Below are 15647 nucleotides of genomic sequence, written 5' to 3' on the forward strand. Positions count from 1 at the left end.
TGATTGGGGAACTGAGATCCCACTTGCTGCACACCCAAAAATAAAAGAAAACTAAAAACAAAGAGCAAGGATTTAGAATACACAGATGGGGAAGCAAGCATTCCAGCCAAGCGTCTCAGACCTTGAACTTGAAAGAGAGCAGAATGGAGAGAGGAAACAGGGAAGGGTGGGGACAGTATGAACGAAGCCAGAGGGTGTGGAAGAGCCTTTTTAGGAAAGGCCAACAGTCTTTTTTCTTTTCTTTTTTTTTTTTTTTAAATTAGACTATTTATTTTGTATTTGGGTATAGCCAGTTAACAGACAGTGTTGTGATGGTTTCTGATGAACAGCAAAAGGATTCGGCTGATACATACACATGTATCATGTATATGTGTACATGTATCTGTTCTCCCCCCAAGGGCTTCCCTGGTGGCTCAGAGGTAAACAATCTGCCTGCAGTGCAGGAGCTGCAGGAGACCTGGGTTCAATCCCTGAGTCAGGAAGTTCCCCTGGAAAAGGGAATGGCAACCCACTTCAGTGTTCTTGCCTGGAGAATCCCATGAATGGAGGAGCCTGGCTACAGTCCATGGGGTCGCAGAGTCGGACTTGATGGAAATGACTTAGCATGAGCACATTCTCCGTCAGACTCCTCTCCCATCCAGGCTGGAAAGGCCAGTAGCATTGGTCATGAACCCTGCAGGTAAGGCAATGGTACGTGAAGGGTTTAGAGGAATGCCGTGTGAACATCAGCACCTCCTCACTGTTACCTATGTAACAGAGTAGGGTTTTGGGATCATGGCCTTTCTCCTGGCTCTACAGCTTTTCTTGCTAGTTCTAAAGGCCTGTTGACCCTCTCTGACCCCTCACTGCCCTTTGAGAAGCCCAGGAACAAATGCAAAGCAAAGGACTCCGCTCTCTGCCCAAGCCGCCCAGTAAATTCCGACAAATCCAGTTCCCAGCAGAGCTTCTGTTAGCAACATCCTCCCGCAGTGATGGGAGTGAACCCCTGCTTCAGGACTGGGCAGGGAAAGCACTTCATTTATTATTTGATCAGACACATTTTTATTGAATACCTGCTAGGAGCCAGCCAGCCATGACTAACATTGTTGTTCTTGTTCAGGCGTGCAGCCGAATCTGAGTCTTTGCGACCCCATGGACTATAGCCCGCCAGGCTCCCCTGTCCATGGGATTTCCCAGACAAGAATACTGGAGTGGGTTGCTATTTCCTTCTTCGGGGGATCTTCTCGACTCAGGGATTGAACCTGCATCTCCTGCATTGTAGGTGGATTCTTTGACTGCTGAGCCACTGCTGAAGCCCCACAGGGCATTAGAGAAACAAAATCAGCCAAGACAAACTCCTGGTTTCTAAAGATATGCAGTAGAGTTGAGGGGGCCAATGGGTGAGTCAACAGTTAAGAAAAAATAATCCAGCATAAAAAGGACAGTGATAATTGGGAGGTACTTCTGCTATTCTTTCTGCCCAGTAAGTAAACCCCTCCCTCAATCAAAGACACAGTACAGTGACCTGTGGGACTGCTGGACTGGAGACCACGTGTGGTCACTTTATCACATGACCTTGAGGAAGTCACTTTCCTTCAGAGTCTCAGTTTCCTCATCTGTATAATGGGTATCATACCCACCACCCTGGAGGAGGACTGCTAAGATCAAATGAGACCTAAGAAAAATGCTTTGAGGAGGCATAAAGCACCATATTTAGAGTCAGTTAGGGTTCAATTCCTGGGTCCGGAAGATCCCCTGACCTTCCTGGGCATGGCATGGGCCTGGCAACTCACTCCAGTATTCTTGCCTGGAGAATCCCCATGGACAGAGGAGCCTGGCCAGCTACGGTCTATAGGGTCGCACAGTTGGACACGACTGAAGCAACTTAGCATGCACGCCCACACCATTAGGAAATAGCATTTTATAAAGTGCACCCACAGGCCAGACCACAGTTTAAAAGCAATGCCCTCCAGCAGAGCCTGGCTGGAAATTCCTTAGGCTTGTGGAATGACTCCTGTCCTTCGCATACGGACCACATTTACCGTGGATGTCAGGGGAAAGGGCAGTGCCCTGTCTGGACAGCACAGAGCCCTCATGCTGCAGGCCAGCTGGGGGGCACGGAGAGTTCTTTCTTCACAGGGAAGAAAAGTTCAGCCTCCTTAAAGGGCAGCCGGTCTCGATTATCCCTGGGGCTCCGCTCTGCAGCTGCAGAGCATCAGAGCCTATTTTCCCAGCCCCACGTGTTTATTTCTGTTCCCCACAACCTCCTGTCTTTTGACTTGTTTTGCTTTGGCAGGGTCTGGAAGGCAAGATAAACACACCTAAAGGAGCTGTGAGATTTCAAGATTATGCCGGGTTTCCCCTCCTCTTGTCTCTTGAGAAGCAAAGTTCCCTGGACTTTTGGGCCCTTCTGATGCATATCCCAGCAGGGTCTGGGGTACTTAGAGATTGGTTCTGTTCCAGGAGCCCCTCATCCATTCATTCATCCAGTCACTCACTCACTCAGTACCATTTGTTGATGGCAGCATGTCAGGTTTCTGCCTGCAAGTGAGGCTACGAGTGGGAACCACAAGAATGTTGAATGCCTGTCTTCTCCAGAGCTGACTATGGTGGGGGCATGGGAGCTGGCTGAGCGAACGGTGCTAGGCGATTTCTCATGTGTGGGGGCCATGGGTCAGGGAGGCCCTCCTGGAGGAGGTGGCATTGATGTGCCTTACAGCAGGGGCCCCCAGCCTCCAGGATCTAATGCCTGATGACCTGAGGCGGAGCCGATGTAATAATAATGGAAATAAAGCACACAATAAATGCACTTGAATCATCCTGAGACCATCCCCTCCCTCCTCCCAGTCTGTGGAAAAATTGTCATCCACGAAACGGGTCCCTGGTGCAAGTGCATGGCAACCCTCTCCAGTATTCTTGCCTGGAGAATCCCCATGGACAGAAGAGCCTGGTGGGCTGTAATCCACTGGGTCGCAAAGAGTCAGACATGACTGAAGCGACATAGCACGCACGCCTGCACCATTAGGAAATAGCATTTTATAAGGCGCACCCACAGACCAGCCTACAGTTTAGAAGTGATGCCCTGCAGCAGAGCCTGGCTGGAAAAAGGTTAGGGACCACTGCACAAGACCCAGCTACTGTGAAGTTGTGTAGCCCAGGCTTTATCCTAGATCTGTCCCCTACAGCAGTGCTTTTAGCCCTGGCTGGACATTTACAACACCTACCATCTGTTCAGAAATTTCCCTTCCCCACTTTCCCACTGGTTGATCTTTTTTTAAAAAAACTTTTTATTTTATACAGAGGTATAGCTGATTAGCAATGTTATGATAGTTTCAGGTGGACAGCAAAGGGACTCAGCCAACCATATACATGTATCCATTCTCCCCCAAACTCCCCTCCCATCCAGGCTGCCACATGACATTGAGCAGAGTTCCCTGTGCTAGACAGCAGGTCCTTGATGGTTATCCATTTTAAATAGAGCACCTCCTGGTTGATTTTGAAGCACTCAGGTGATTCTTAGAGACATCCTATGGCCAGGAACTGCTGATGTCCCAGGCTCTTTCTCTTACTCCTAAAGACACGCTTTCCTGCAGCTCTAGAGGACTGCTGGGAGACAGATGAAAGGCACTTTTCGTGTGGAGAGGGAAATACTTGTCTTCAGTGTTCAGCCGGCTCTGTGGTTTGAAAATGAAGGGCCTTTGCTCTCCTCCCCGGCTCTACTTCGGAGCAGCTATGTGACCCTAGGCAAGTTATTTGACTCTTCTGGGCCCATTTCTCCTCTGTTCAGTGAAGGTCATAATGACTAACTCATGGAGCCGTTGAGAAGAGTAAATGAGCAAAGCCGTGGTTAAAGCACTCTGCCCCAGGCCTGACATGCCGCCCCAGGCCTGACATGCGACCCCATGCAGGCACTAGGTGTCCATGAGTTCCCTTCGTCATCCATCCTTGACTTGAAATCTCTCCCTGGCAGAATCCACCTTTGTTGTCGCTGAGTTTGGGGTGGTTCTAAGCCAGGTGCAGACAAGCCCCATAGGCATTGGGTAGTTCTAAAGGGTACCCTAGCTCTCAAAACCAGTTCCAAGATGATAGCTACTAGTTGTTAAACTGTCCTCCCAGGCCCACGGAGAGGCAGAATAATGCAGCCACTCCCTCGGCTGTGCTCCCACCAGACGCTAGAGAAAGATAGTCGGCATCTTGCCCCCTCAATTATAACCCTGAAACCCAAAGTAAATAGAGTAAAGTAAGGTAGGGAATAATTGGATGAAAAAAACCCTGGAGCCATCCAGAGATGCCAGCACCCCGTGAGTGAAACCAGATGCAGGTTTTAAAATCCTGGAATGGATTCCCCAGAGATACTGTCAAGTTCCCTTCCATTCCCAGAGGCAGAATGAGCAGCTGTCAGGCCTGATACAGAGTGGAGAGGAATGCTGTATATGCAGTGGGAGAGGGGGGCGGGTTCAAGGCCAACATTGACATTCAATGCCAAGGCCAGGGCACCTGGGGTAGACCCAGCCTGCTTTGTCTAGGACCTTGCTTTTCCTACCTATATGTCTACAAGGCAAAGAGAGCAAGGATTTGTTTTGAAAACAGAATCCCTACATACTAGATTTGTGCTGGGAGCCCCCGAGTGGCCTCAGCCCTGGCTCACATTCCTAGACCTTTCCGGAGCAGTCTTGCCTAACGAATCACATCCAGCTTGCATTAGTGAGTAGAAACTTGCTGACAGCAGGAGCCAGTCTTCTGCCTACGCCCCTGTCCCCCTCCCCTCCCAGGCTAAGAAGCCAGGAACTGAGCCCTGGGGAGAGCAGAGGAAGTTAGGAGGAGATTAATCCAATTGGAGGGCTGAGCCTGCCCCACCTCCCCCCCACTCCCCAAGCAGCAGGCTTGCTTTGCAACAAGAGTCTCAAGAGTATATCTTGGGGACTTCCCCAGCAGTACAGTGGTTAAGACTCCATGCTCTCAATGCAGGGGGCACAGGTTCGATTTCTGGTTAGGGACTAAGATTTTCCATGCTTCACTGCATGGCTTTTTTTTTTTTTTTTAAAAAGGGATACATCCCTGATGGGGCCACTGGTACCCAAGCCATCTCCATAAGTCATGAAGATGTCTCAGAGCTGACCACAGGTTGCTGGGCAAAGTGCAGGCTGGTGGGTGGGGCTCACAGTGATGGGTGTCCATGACGGGCCAAGTCCTTGACATGCGTACTTGCTCCCAACCATCACCATTTCCCCCAATGTAAGGAGAGGTAAGTAGAGAGCGGTCCCATCGCGTCTTTAGTGGAGCCAGAATTGAAACCCTGTTTCTAAGTCCAGAATCAGCCTCATGCCACTCTCCCCTGCTGCCTCCCCACAGGGATCACCATGCTTCCCTCCATCTGAGTTCCCCACCCAACTCAACACCCAAGAGGCGAGTAGCTAACCAGCCCTTCGATGGGTGCATGGGATCACAGGTGCTGTCTATGGGCATTTTTGGTAATAAGGACCAGAGACTCACTGGGTCACTTCAAGTAATGCGGGTATATGGTAAGGACACCCAGGAAGACTTCAGAAGACTAGGGTTTGTAAGACTGTAGGCTTGCAGAGCTTGGAACAAGGTCTTTAGAATCCAAGACAATTCTGGTGGCCTCAGGACCAGGGTTCATGTCTTCACTCTAGTGTCTCATGTCCAACATGGCTTATTCATTCCACCTTCCTTGCTTCTTTATGCTTCTGCTCAGCTCTCTGTTACCCCTTCTAGGTTTCTGCATTATTTGTGGTGATTTGTTGTTGTTGGTCAGTTGCTAAATCTTGTCTGACTCTTTTCGACCCCATGGACTGCAGTGTGCCAGGCTCCCCTGTCCTTCACTGTCTCCTGGAGTTTACTCAAATTCAGGTCATTGAGTCAGTGATGCCGTTCAACCATCTCATCCTCTGCCACCCACTTCTCCTCCTGACCTCAGTCTTTCCCACCATCAGGTTTTTTTCCAATGAGTTGGCTCTTTGCATCAGGTGGCCAAAGTATTGGAGCTTCAGCTTCAGCACCAGTCCTTCCAATGAATATTTAGAGTGGATTTCCTTTAGGATTGACCGATTTGATCTCCTTGTGATGGTTAGAAAAGCCCAAAGACACTGTGGCGATTACCTAGAAGAAGCTGCATGTGTCAAACAGTGGTGACATCTGTAACCCACAACTAAGTGTAAAGAAGTTGTTGCTAGAGGTATCGCCAGAAAATGCAAAGGCTTCTTCATCCATATATCATATTTTGTTCTTCTTCATAGTCTGGCCTCATCTGTGCCTGAGGGGCCACCCTGTTTAACTGAGGGGCTAAGAGCATACTTGAGGTCTTGCTGCAGGAGGGTAGATGAGAGCCTCATTGTCAATCCCAGGAGTGGCCTGGGTAGTGGGCAGGGTCAGCAGAGCAGGTCAGAGAATGAGGAGGTGGGTTCCATGGTCTGGTCCTGCAGCTAGGCAGAAAGCTCCCAGCAGGGCTTAGAACTATTGAAGCGCTGGAAAACTTGCTGGTGAAATGATTGAACCCTTTGATCTGGGAGAGAGCAAGGAGCCTACCCAGCCAGAAAGGGCCAGTCTCCTGCTCTGGGTTTCCTATTTCAGCTTCCTCTCCTGTGGTTACCCAGCCAGACAAAAAGTGATGCTGTTGTTTGAGGTTGTGATGGAAGGGACTCTTCTCTGTCTGCTGCCTTGTATAAAAAGGCAGATCCTGGACTTTTCTGGTGATGTAGTGGATAGGAATCTACCTGCCAGTGCAGGGGGCACAGGTTCAATCCCTGGTCTGGGAAGATTTCACATACTGAGGAGCAACTAAGCCCATGCACCAGAGCTACTGAAGCCTGTGCACCTAGAGCCTGTGCTCTGCAACAAGAGAAGCCGCTGCAATGAGAGACCTGGACACCACAGTGAAGAGCAGTCCCCACTCACCACAGTTAGAGAAAGCCTATGCAGAGCAACAAAGACTCAGAAAAAAGCAGAGGAGAATCTGTGACCCCAAATCTGGAGCTGTAGGGGAAACAGAGCAGTGGAGTGTCCCTGCTATGAGTGGTAACCAGGAAAAACTCTGCCCAGGACTTAGTGGCCAAGGGCTTGGGACAGGCTGTCAAGTTAGCAACTCCCCATTCATCCTCCAGGTGTTCAATGAGGAGCGGTGCTCGGTGTTTCTCTTGAGCTCAGGTCTCCCAGAGCAGAGGTGGAGTGTGGGCAGAACTCTTCCTGCAGATAGCAGGGTGGGGAACCCAGTGGTGGTCCCTACTCTCCACCTGCAAACCGTGGGCACATGTCCAGGTAGATTCCAGTCTGCAGAGTAGAGTGAACAAGAGAACAGATGTCATATCCTCTTCACTCAGGGGGTTCCCTTTGTGAATCAAACTCAGATATCCACATGGGAACTGCTTGGGCACGGTGGGTTCTTCAGGGTTGCGTGCCAACATTTTGCTCAGGAAGGACTTCCTGGGGCTTCACTGCGGTGGAAGGTGAAGAAGGAAGTGGAGACCTGTTGGTCAAGGGCAGCTGTTAAGGGAAGTAACATGAAGTTGTGAAAGCGTGAGGACCTTTGTCCCCACCTGAGCCATCCCCTCTGTCTACTGGGTTAGGAGTGTCTGAGTTTTATTTTTTTAAGATTTTCTTTTTATGAGGACCATTTTTAATGTCTTTAGTGAACTTGTTACAATACTGCTTCTGTTTTATGTTTTGGTTTTTTGGCCCTGAGCCATGTGGGATCTTCCCTCCCCAACCAGGGATCAAACCCAAACCCCCTACCTTGAAAGGCCAAGTCTTAACCACTGGACCGCCAGGGAAGTCCCAGTGCCTGGGTTCTGAACAATCTGAACCACTGCCTTCCACCTCCCTCTACTGTCCTGTACAGAGAGAGGCATCTCCTTGACCCCAAACAGCCAGGCACACTCCATGGGGACCACTCTGGGTGGATGTCTAAGGAATTAACTCGCTGGACTTACAGGAAGTATAACGGGGCATGTGGGGTGGGGGGCATTGGGCACAGGCTGACGCAGCCTCCTGGACACCGCCTCTCATTCTGTGGGGCTGACACAGCTGTGGGGTGAGCGCATTTCCCAGTGGTGGTGGTTTGCTTGGTGGGAAAGCGTTGCTCTAGGGCAGAAACTGCTGGGAAAAGGCAGAGTTTACACCCTCTGCCCACAGAAACCCAAACCTCTTAGCAAGTCGTGACGTTCGTCTCAGGCTGGAGAGGAAGTCAGCGTTGGCTTCACTGGGGGGTTCCCCAGGCGGATTCCCGGAGGTGGCATGACAGCTCGGCCTGGGTACGGCCGGCCTCTGGCCGCCCCTGTAGCTCTTAGGGCAAAGCAGGCCAGGCTTACTGTTCGTGGGACTGCCCCTTTAGACTGTCTGAGTCCCTCATTGGGGCAGTTAGCATCATAATCAGATCAAATCTCAGCTTATGGTTTTCCTCAGGGTGGTAGCCACAGGGATGTGCTCCTGTTAGGGGGAAGAAAGGATTAAAAAATTATAGCTTAGAGACCTCCCTGGCAGTCCTGTTCTTAAGATTTCACCTTCCAATGCAGGGGGTGTGGATTTGATTCCTGGTTGGGAAGCTAAGCTCCCATATACCTCAAGTCCAAAGAACCAGAACAGAAAATGGAAGCAATATTGTAACAAATTCAATAAAGACTTAAAAAATGGTCCACATCAAAAAAAAAAAAAAAATCATAGCTTAGTGCTATGTTCCATAAGATGGCGCTAGATCAAAATTTGCCTCATTGATTTTTTGGGGACCTGCAGTGTCTGCTGACCCCGTGGGCAAGGGACTGCGTTCAGCCTCCATTGTAGGGAGAAGTCCTGGATCTGGGGGACCTGGGAACAAGTGACAAGGGACAGGCTTCAGTGCTTGATGAATCAACTCGTGTCTGGTGTCTGGGTGTGTGTGGGTTGGGGGACACACACATCCCTGAGACTGATGGGGGCTGTGACCTTGCTTGGCGTGTGGGGAGCATGGGGCAGAAACAGTCTTGAACTTGATGTTCTGAGCCCCATAATTATGGTTACCGTATGCTTCCAATGTTTTGAAGTTGTCCTGTTTCCAAATATTCTTTTGCCACTTCCATATACATTGAAGCCTCCTGGGAACTCTAACATTTCAGCATCCAAGTGACACTTTCCAGATTTCCTTCAGCACTCACTATAATCACATGTCAGACCACATCCTTATTTTCTCATGTAGAATGTATGGTCATCGAACCAACAGCTTGAGTTCTGGGTCCAGAGCCCTGGGGTCGTCCTACCGAAAGAAGAAGTCAGTGTGGGGAGTGAGTAGAAGAGACGAAGGTGTAATAAGGAGGGTGTTGGAAACATTGGTAGCCATGATGCTGACTCTCCATTCAGGCTCCCAACAAAGTCACTGTCTGTGTCCACTAGACAGGACCTGCCCTCCGGGGTACATGCTATCTGAGTGTATTCATTTGTGCCTGCTTTCACTGGGCCCAGCCTGGGCACGTCTAAGTACCAGGCCCTGTATCAGGCTATGTGACCTGGCCTCAGAATTCTCCCAGTGTCCTAAAGAGTCAACAGGCAACTGTTACACGAAGTGATAAGATATGTCCGCAGCAGGGGTCTTGGATGGGAATGGGTGACCACAGGAGGCTTTTTTTGGGAGATGTGACATCCAAGCTTGAGATTTAAAGGACGTGAAAATGTTAGGCCAGAGTACAGAGCAGCTTTTTTCCTAAGATACAGGGGTCCGTGTTCTCCCTCAGCTCTTTCAGATCCCCACTCAAGGTCTTCCTTGTCTCCCCATCTGAAATGGCACCCCCTCAAGCTCCATTCCCTTCCTTGTCTTCTTGTCTATGATGGCACCTTCTACTCATCCCCTTCTCTGTCTCCAAGATGGTGCCTCCATGCTCCATTCTCTTCCTTGTCTCCCCATCCAAGATGGTGCCACCTGACCCTCCATTCCCTTCCCTGTCTCCCCGTCTAAGACGGTGGCCCCCACCCTCCACTCCTTTCCTTGTGTCCCCAGCCACACTGGCGCCCTCCATGCTCCATTCCCTTCCTGTGTTTCTGTTCTTGTCTCTGCACCATCACTACGTGGCCATAGTTATATTTGAATTTGTTTCCCAGCTCTGTGACTAGTCTCCTCCGCTACAATATAGTCCATGAGGGCAGAGACTTTGTTCACGGATCTATCCATCGCTCCTACAACAGGACCAGGCTCCTAACACATGGTCAGTCACTTATTTGGCAAGATGAAGAAGTGAGTACAGTGAGCGAGGCTGGCCAGAGCGGAGGATAAGGGGGCATCTCTGAACGTCAGCTGGGCTGCCTGTACCACACCACACTTCTTCCTGTTATTTGGACCTTGAACTCGGTCTCGCCTGCTCTGGGATGCACAGCCTCCTCCTGCCACTCTCCCTTTACTGATGACCCCACACGGAGACTGCCGTTGGCAGCCTCCTGGCCTGGCGTGGCCCACGGCCCACAGTGACAGGGTGCTGACAGAGGCGAGGCAGGTCTGGGAGAAATCAAGACTGACATTTCAGCCTCAGCCAACACGCCAGGGCCAGACGCCCAGCCCGGGCCAGGCTGTGTTTGCGACTGCTGGCTCCAGGTTGGCTTGTCATGACGGCTCCCGGGTGGTGTCTCTGTTTCAGACCTGGCCTCTGAGTCCCGCTGTGCTCATTGTTTTCCATCTGGAGGAGTCTCTGCTCTCTTGCTCATTCTCAGCCTCTTCTGATAACCTGGCTGGAGCTTATAAACTCATGTGCAAAGAATAGTCAGGGATGACGGATGCATGAGTGCTCAGTTGCTCAGTCATGTCCGACTCTTGGTGACCTGTATGAACTATAGCCCACCAGGCTCCTCTGTCCATGGGACTTTCCAGGCAAGAATACTGGAGTGGTTTGCCATTCCCTTCTCCAGAGGATCTTCCTGACCCAGGGATCGAACCCGCATCTCTTTCATCTCTTGCACTGGCAGGAGATTCTTTACCAGCTGAGCCACCAGGAGACACCCCAGCAGTCCTCCTTATTGGTATTTACCCAAATGAATTGAAAACTTATGTCTATACAGAAACCCGAACATGAATGTTTGTAGCAGCCTTATTCATAATTCCTTCCAAGATGCCCTTCATTGGGTGAATGATAGTTAAACCATAGTACATCCAGACAATGGAACATTATTTGGTGCTAGAAAGAAATGAGCTATCCAGCCATGGAAAAAGGAGCCTTAAATGCACATTACTACATGAAAGAAGCCAATCTGAAAAGGCTACATACTGTATGATCCCAACTGTATGGCATTATAGGAAAGGCAAAGCTATGGAGACAGGAAAAAGATCAGTGTTTGCCAGGGGCTAAGGGGTGGGGGTTGGGATGAAGGGATGGAGCACAGAGGAGTTTTTAGGTAGTGAAACCATTCTGTAGGATACTATGTTGGTAAATACAGATGACACCACCATTATGACAGAAAGTGAAGAGGAACTAAAAAGCCTCTTGATGAAAGTGAAAGAGGAGAGTGAAAAAGTTGGCTTAAAGCTCAACATTCAGAAAACGAAGATCATGGCCTCCGGTCCCATCACTTCATGGGAAATAGATGGGGAAACAGTGGAAACAGTGTCAGACTTTATTTTTTTGGGCTCCAAAATCACTGCAGATGGTGACTGCAGCCATGAAATTAAAAGACGCTTACTCCTTGGAAGGAAAGTTATGACCAACCTAGATAGCATATTCAAAAGCAGAGACATTACTTTGCCAACGAAGGTTCGTCTAGTCAAGGCTATGGTTTTTCCTGTGGTCATGTATGGATGTGAGAGTTGGACTGTGAAGAAGGCTGAGTGCCAAAGAATTGATGCTTTTGAGCTGTGGTGTTGGAGAAGAGTCTTGAGAGTCCCTTGGACTGCAAGGAGATCCAACCAGTCCATTCTGAAGGAGATCAGCCCTGGGATTTCTTTGGAAGGAGTGATGCTAAAGCTGAAACTCCAGTACTGTGGCCACCTCATGTGAAGAGTTGACTCATTGGAAAAGACTCTGATGCTGCGAGGGATTGGGGGCAGGAGGAGAAGGGGATGACAGAGGATGAGATGGCTGGATGGCATCACTGACTCGATGGACGTGAGTCTGGGTGAACTCCAGGAGTTGGTGATAGACAGGGAGGCCTGGTGTGCTGCATTTCATGGGGTCGCAGAGTCGGACACGACTGAGTGACTGAACTGAACTGATGTTGGTGAATACATATTATACATTTGTCCAGACCATAGAATGGACAATACCAAGAGTGAACCCTGGTGTAAACTCTTCACTCTGGGTGGTTACGACATGTCTCTGTGTGTTCATAGATTATAAAAAATGTACCATTCTGGAGGCAGGTGTTGATAGTTGGGGAGGAAGCTATCCATGTTGGAGGTGGGGGGTGTCTCTACCCTCTTTCTTTTTTAAGTTTTTCCTTTTTTCATTTCATAGGATATCTAGCATCACCAAATGTAAAGGGAAAAGCCAGTTCTCACATTTTTATTTAGTGCTATAATTACTAAATTTGGATTTCACCTTGATCTTGAATAAAGTGATTAAATAATGATCAGCAATTAGCAAGAATTTATGCAATCCATGCAGAAATTTGTATTAGATTTCTATTGTAGCTGTAAAAAAAAAAAAATTATAGAATGCTTCATGAATTCACATGTCATCCTTGCTAGTCTTCCCTGTATCGTTCCAGTTTCAGCGCATGCACTGCCAAAGCCAGCACTGCTCCTGCTTTTCAGTTTTGCTATGAACCTAAAACTACTCTGAAAAAAAAAAAGTATTAAAAAAGGTGGAGAGAAGGGCAGGGGTGACACCATGGTTTCTGCTGGCTGCCTGCTTGGCCTTCACTGGAGCCCCAGCGTCCTCCCCACGCCGGGTGGTGATGAGGAGCCGGGGAGGGTTCCTGGGGGGCACTGCTGTGTCCAGGCTCGGGGGAGTGACCATGACCCTGCGTTGCTCCTGGCAGGTGGCGTGGAGGCGGTGATGGTGCGGCTGGTGAACGGCTCGGGCCTGCACCAGGGCCGCGTGGAGGTGTACCACGAGCGGCGCTGGGGCACCGTGTGCGACGACGGCTGGGACAAGAAGGACGGGGACGTGGTGTGCCGCATGCTGGGTTTCCCCGGCGCGGAGGACGTGCACCGAACCGCTCAGTTCGGACAAGGTAGGGCGCCCACCAGAGGAGGACGTGGGGCAAGGGACCCGAGTCCTAGGCCTGCCCTCCCATCCGGGGTTCCCTCGACGGCAGTCCTGCCGAGTGCCACCCGGCCTCCACCTGGGTCCTTCCCACCCTGGGGGGCCCGCAGCCTCCAGCCATCCGTCTCCAGACAGTTCTGACCGTTAGAACATTCCTTCCTTCCCTCGAATTGGACCCCCTTTCTCTTTTTGTCTCCTGCTGGCCTCCACTGTTGTGGACTGAGTGTCTGTGTCCCCCTACCCCATTCCTCCCCAGCCAAATCCATATGGGCTTCCCTGGTGGCTCAGTGGTGGAGAATCCGCCAGCAATGCAGGAGACACAGGTTCCATCCCTGGGTCAGAAAGATCCCCTGGAGAAGGAAATGGCAGCCCACTCCAGTATTCTTGTCTGGAGAATCCCATGGACAGAGGAGCCTGGTGGGCTCTAGTCCATGGGGCTGCAAAGAGTCAGACACGACTGCGTGACTGAACAACAACCTATTCATATGTCGAAATCCTGACCCCCAATGTGATGGTATTAGGAGGTGGGGCCTTTGAGGGGGTGTCCAGGTCACAAGTGGAGCTCTCATAATGGAACCTTAGTAAAGAAACCTAAGGGTGCTCTGCCCGCTTCCGTGAGGACACACAGGAGCCTCCTAGTCTGAAGGGGGCTCTGCCTAGAACCTCAGAATCCGAGCACACAGGCACTCTGACCTTGGACTCGCATCCCCCGGATCTGTGAGAAATAAACATCTCTTGTTTACAAGCCGCCCAGTCTGGGCCCATGAAGACAATCGCGCTCACTGAAGCGCTCTTGTGAAATCTGTTGTGACAGCTGGTGGAGAGCAGCCGATTGACCCCAGCACCCTGGCCTCTGGACTGAAAGGCCCAGTGCGCAGGGAGTTCAAAGGGTCCAGCTCCACAGACGACAGCCCACCGGGGGCGAGTGCTTCCCCCCACCTGAAGCTGTGCCCTGGGTCTCAGCCTGTTTTCTGCAAGGAAAGCTGCCATCTTTGTTTGCAGGCGAAACAGAAGTGGGCAATCAGTCCTCACTTTCCCATTTTCGGCTCTGATGAGGACTTCTCCCTAATATGTGGAAGCAAGACGTTTTAGGGGGAAAAGTCATACATTCTTTTAGAAAAGCCGCACTAGGCCACTTGACTGTCATAGGAAGGGTTAGCCTAAAACTCTTCCATCCTCCCTTGATTTAAAAAAAAATGTTTTCTTTAATTATGAAAGTCTGATAACACTTTTACAGAAGACTTGGAAAATACAGAACCAGGTTATATATAGTTCTACTTTATTTTTTAAAGTAGATAAATTAAGATGTTTAGTTGGAGTTTCAATATCAACCTCTCAAAAATGAATAGAACAAATATTCAGAGAAGTAGAAGGATATGATAGATCTGAAAAGCACTGTGAAACCAATTCAACATAATTAACATTTATACAATTTTCACACAAAAGTAAGATACAAATTCGAGTTCCCATAGAATAAAAACTAGGAGACACTGGAACATATCTGGTTTCCCTTATTGCTCAGACGGTAAGGAATCTGCCTGCAATGCAGGAGATCCTTCCTTGATGTTTGTATCCTACGGCATGAGGGGAAGCCCTACAATTGTCACTCAAGCCTTTTTAAAATTAATTTTTACCAGAGTGTAGTGGCTTTACAATGTTGTATCGATTTCTGCTGCTGCTGCTGCTAAGTCGCTTCAGTCATGTCCAACGCTATGCAGTCCCATAGACGGCAGCCCACTAGGCTCCCCCGTCCCTGGGATTCTCCAGGCAAGAACACTGGAGTGGGTTGCCATTTCCTTCTCCAATGCATGAAAGTGAAAAGTGAAAGTGAAGTTGCTCAGTCGTGTTCAACTCTTCGCGACTCCATGGACTGTAGCCTACCAGGCTCCTCCATCCATGGGATTTCCTAGGCAAGAGTACTGGAGTGGGGTGCCATTGCTTTTTCCAATACATATACATATATCCCCTCTTTTTTGGATTTCCTTCCCATTTAGGTCACCACAGAGCATTGAGTAGAGTTCCCTATGCTATGCAGTAGGTTCTCATTAATTATCTATTTTATGTATAGTATCAATAGTCATATATATGTCACTCATGCTAAGTCACTTCAGTCTTGTCCAACTTTTTGAGACCTACAGACTGTAGCCCACCAGTCCAGGACAATCCTCTGTTCATGAGATTCTCCAGGTAGGAACACTAGAGCAGATTGCCATGCTCTCCTCCAGGGGATTTTCCTGATCCAGGGATCGAACCTGCAAGTCTTACATCTCCTGCATTGTCAGGCAGGTTCTTTACCACTGGTGCCACATGGGAAGCCCTTATATATGTCAGTCATAATCTCCCAATTCCTCCTACCCACTCCTCTTTCCTTCTTGGTATTCATACGTTTGTTCATTACATCTGTATCTTTATTTCTGCTTTCAATAGGATCATCTATACAATTCTTCTAGATTCCACATATATAAAAATATTGTATATTAATGCCACTGGAGTCTTTAA

General features: G+C 49.5%; 1 protein-coding gene and 1 pseudogene across 1 annotated transcript in view; one reads left to right on the top strand and one right to left on the bottom strand.

Moving 5' to 3' along the window:
- SCARA5 (scavenger receptor class A member 5) overlaps positions 1–15647 on the top strand; it is a 133176-nt gene that overhangs the window by 107018 nt on the left and 10511 nt on the right. The window contains exon 8 of the mRNA NM_001102499.1: positions 12922–13116. Coding sequence (NP_001095969.1) covers positions 12922–13116 — 195 coding nt within the window. The remainder of the gene's footprint in view (positions 1–12921; positions 13117–15647) is intronic.
- On the bottom strand, positions 12585–12678 carry LOC112447908 (uncharacterized; annotated as a pseudogene).

Source organism: Bos taurus, chromosome 8 (genome assembly GCF_002263795.3).
Source record: "Bos taurus isolate L1 Dominette 01449 registration number 42190680 breed Hereford chromosome 8, ARS-UCD2.0, whole genome shotgun sequence".
NCBI classification, from domain to species: Eukaryota; Metazoa; Chordata; class Mammalia; order Artiodactyla; family Bovidae; genus Bos; species Bos taurus.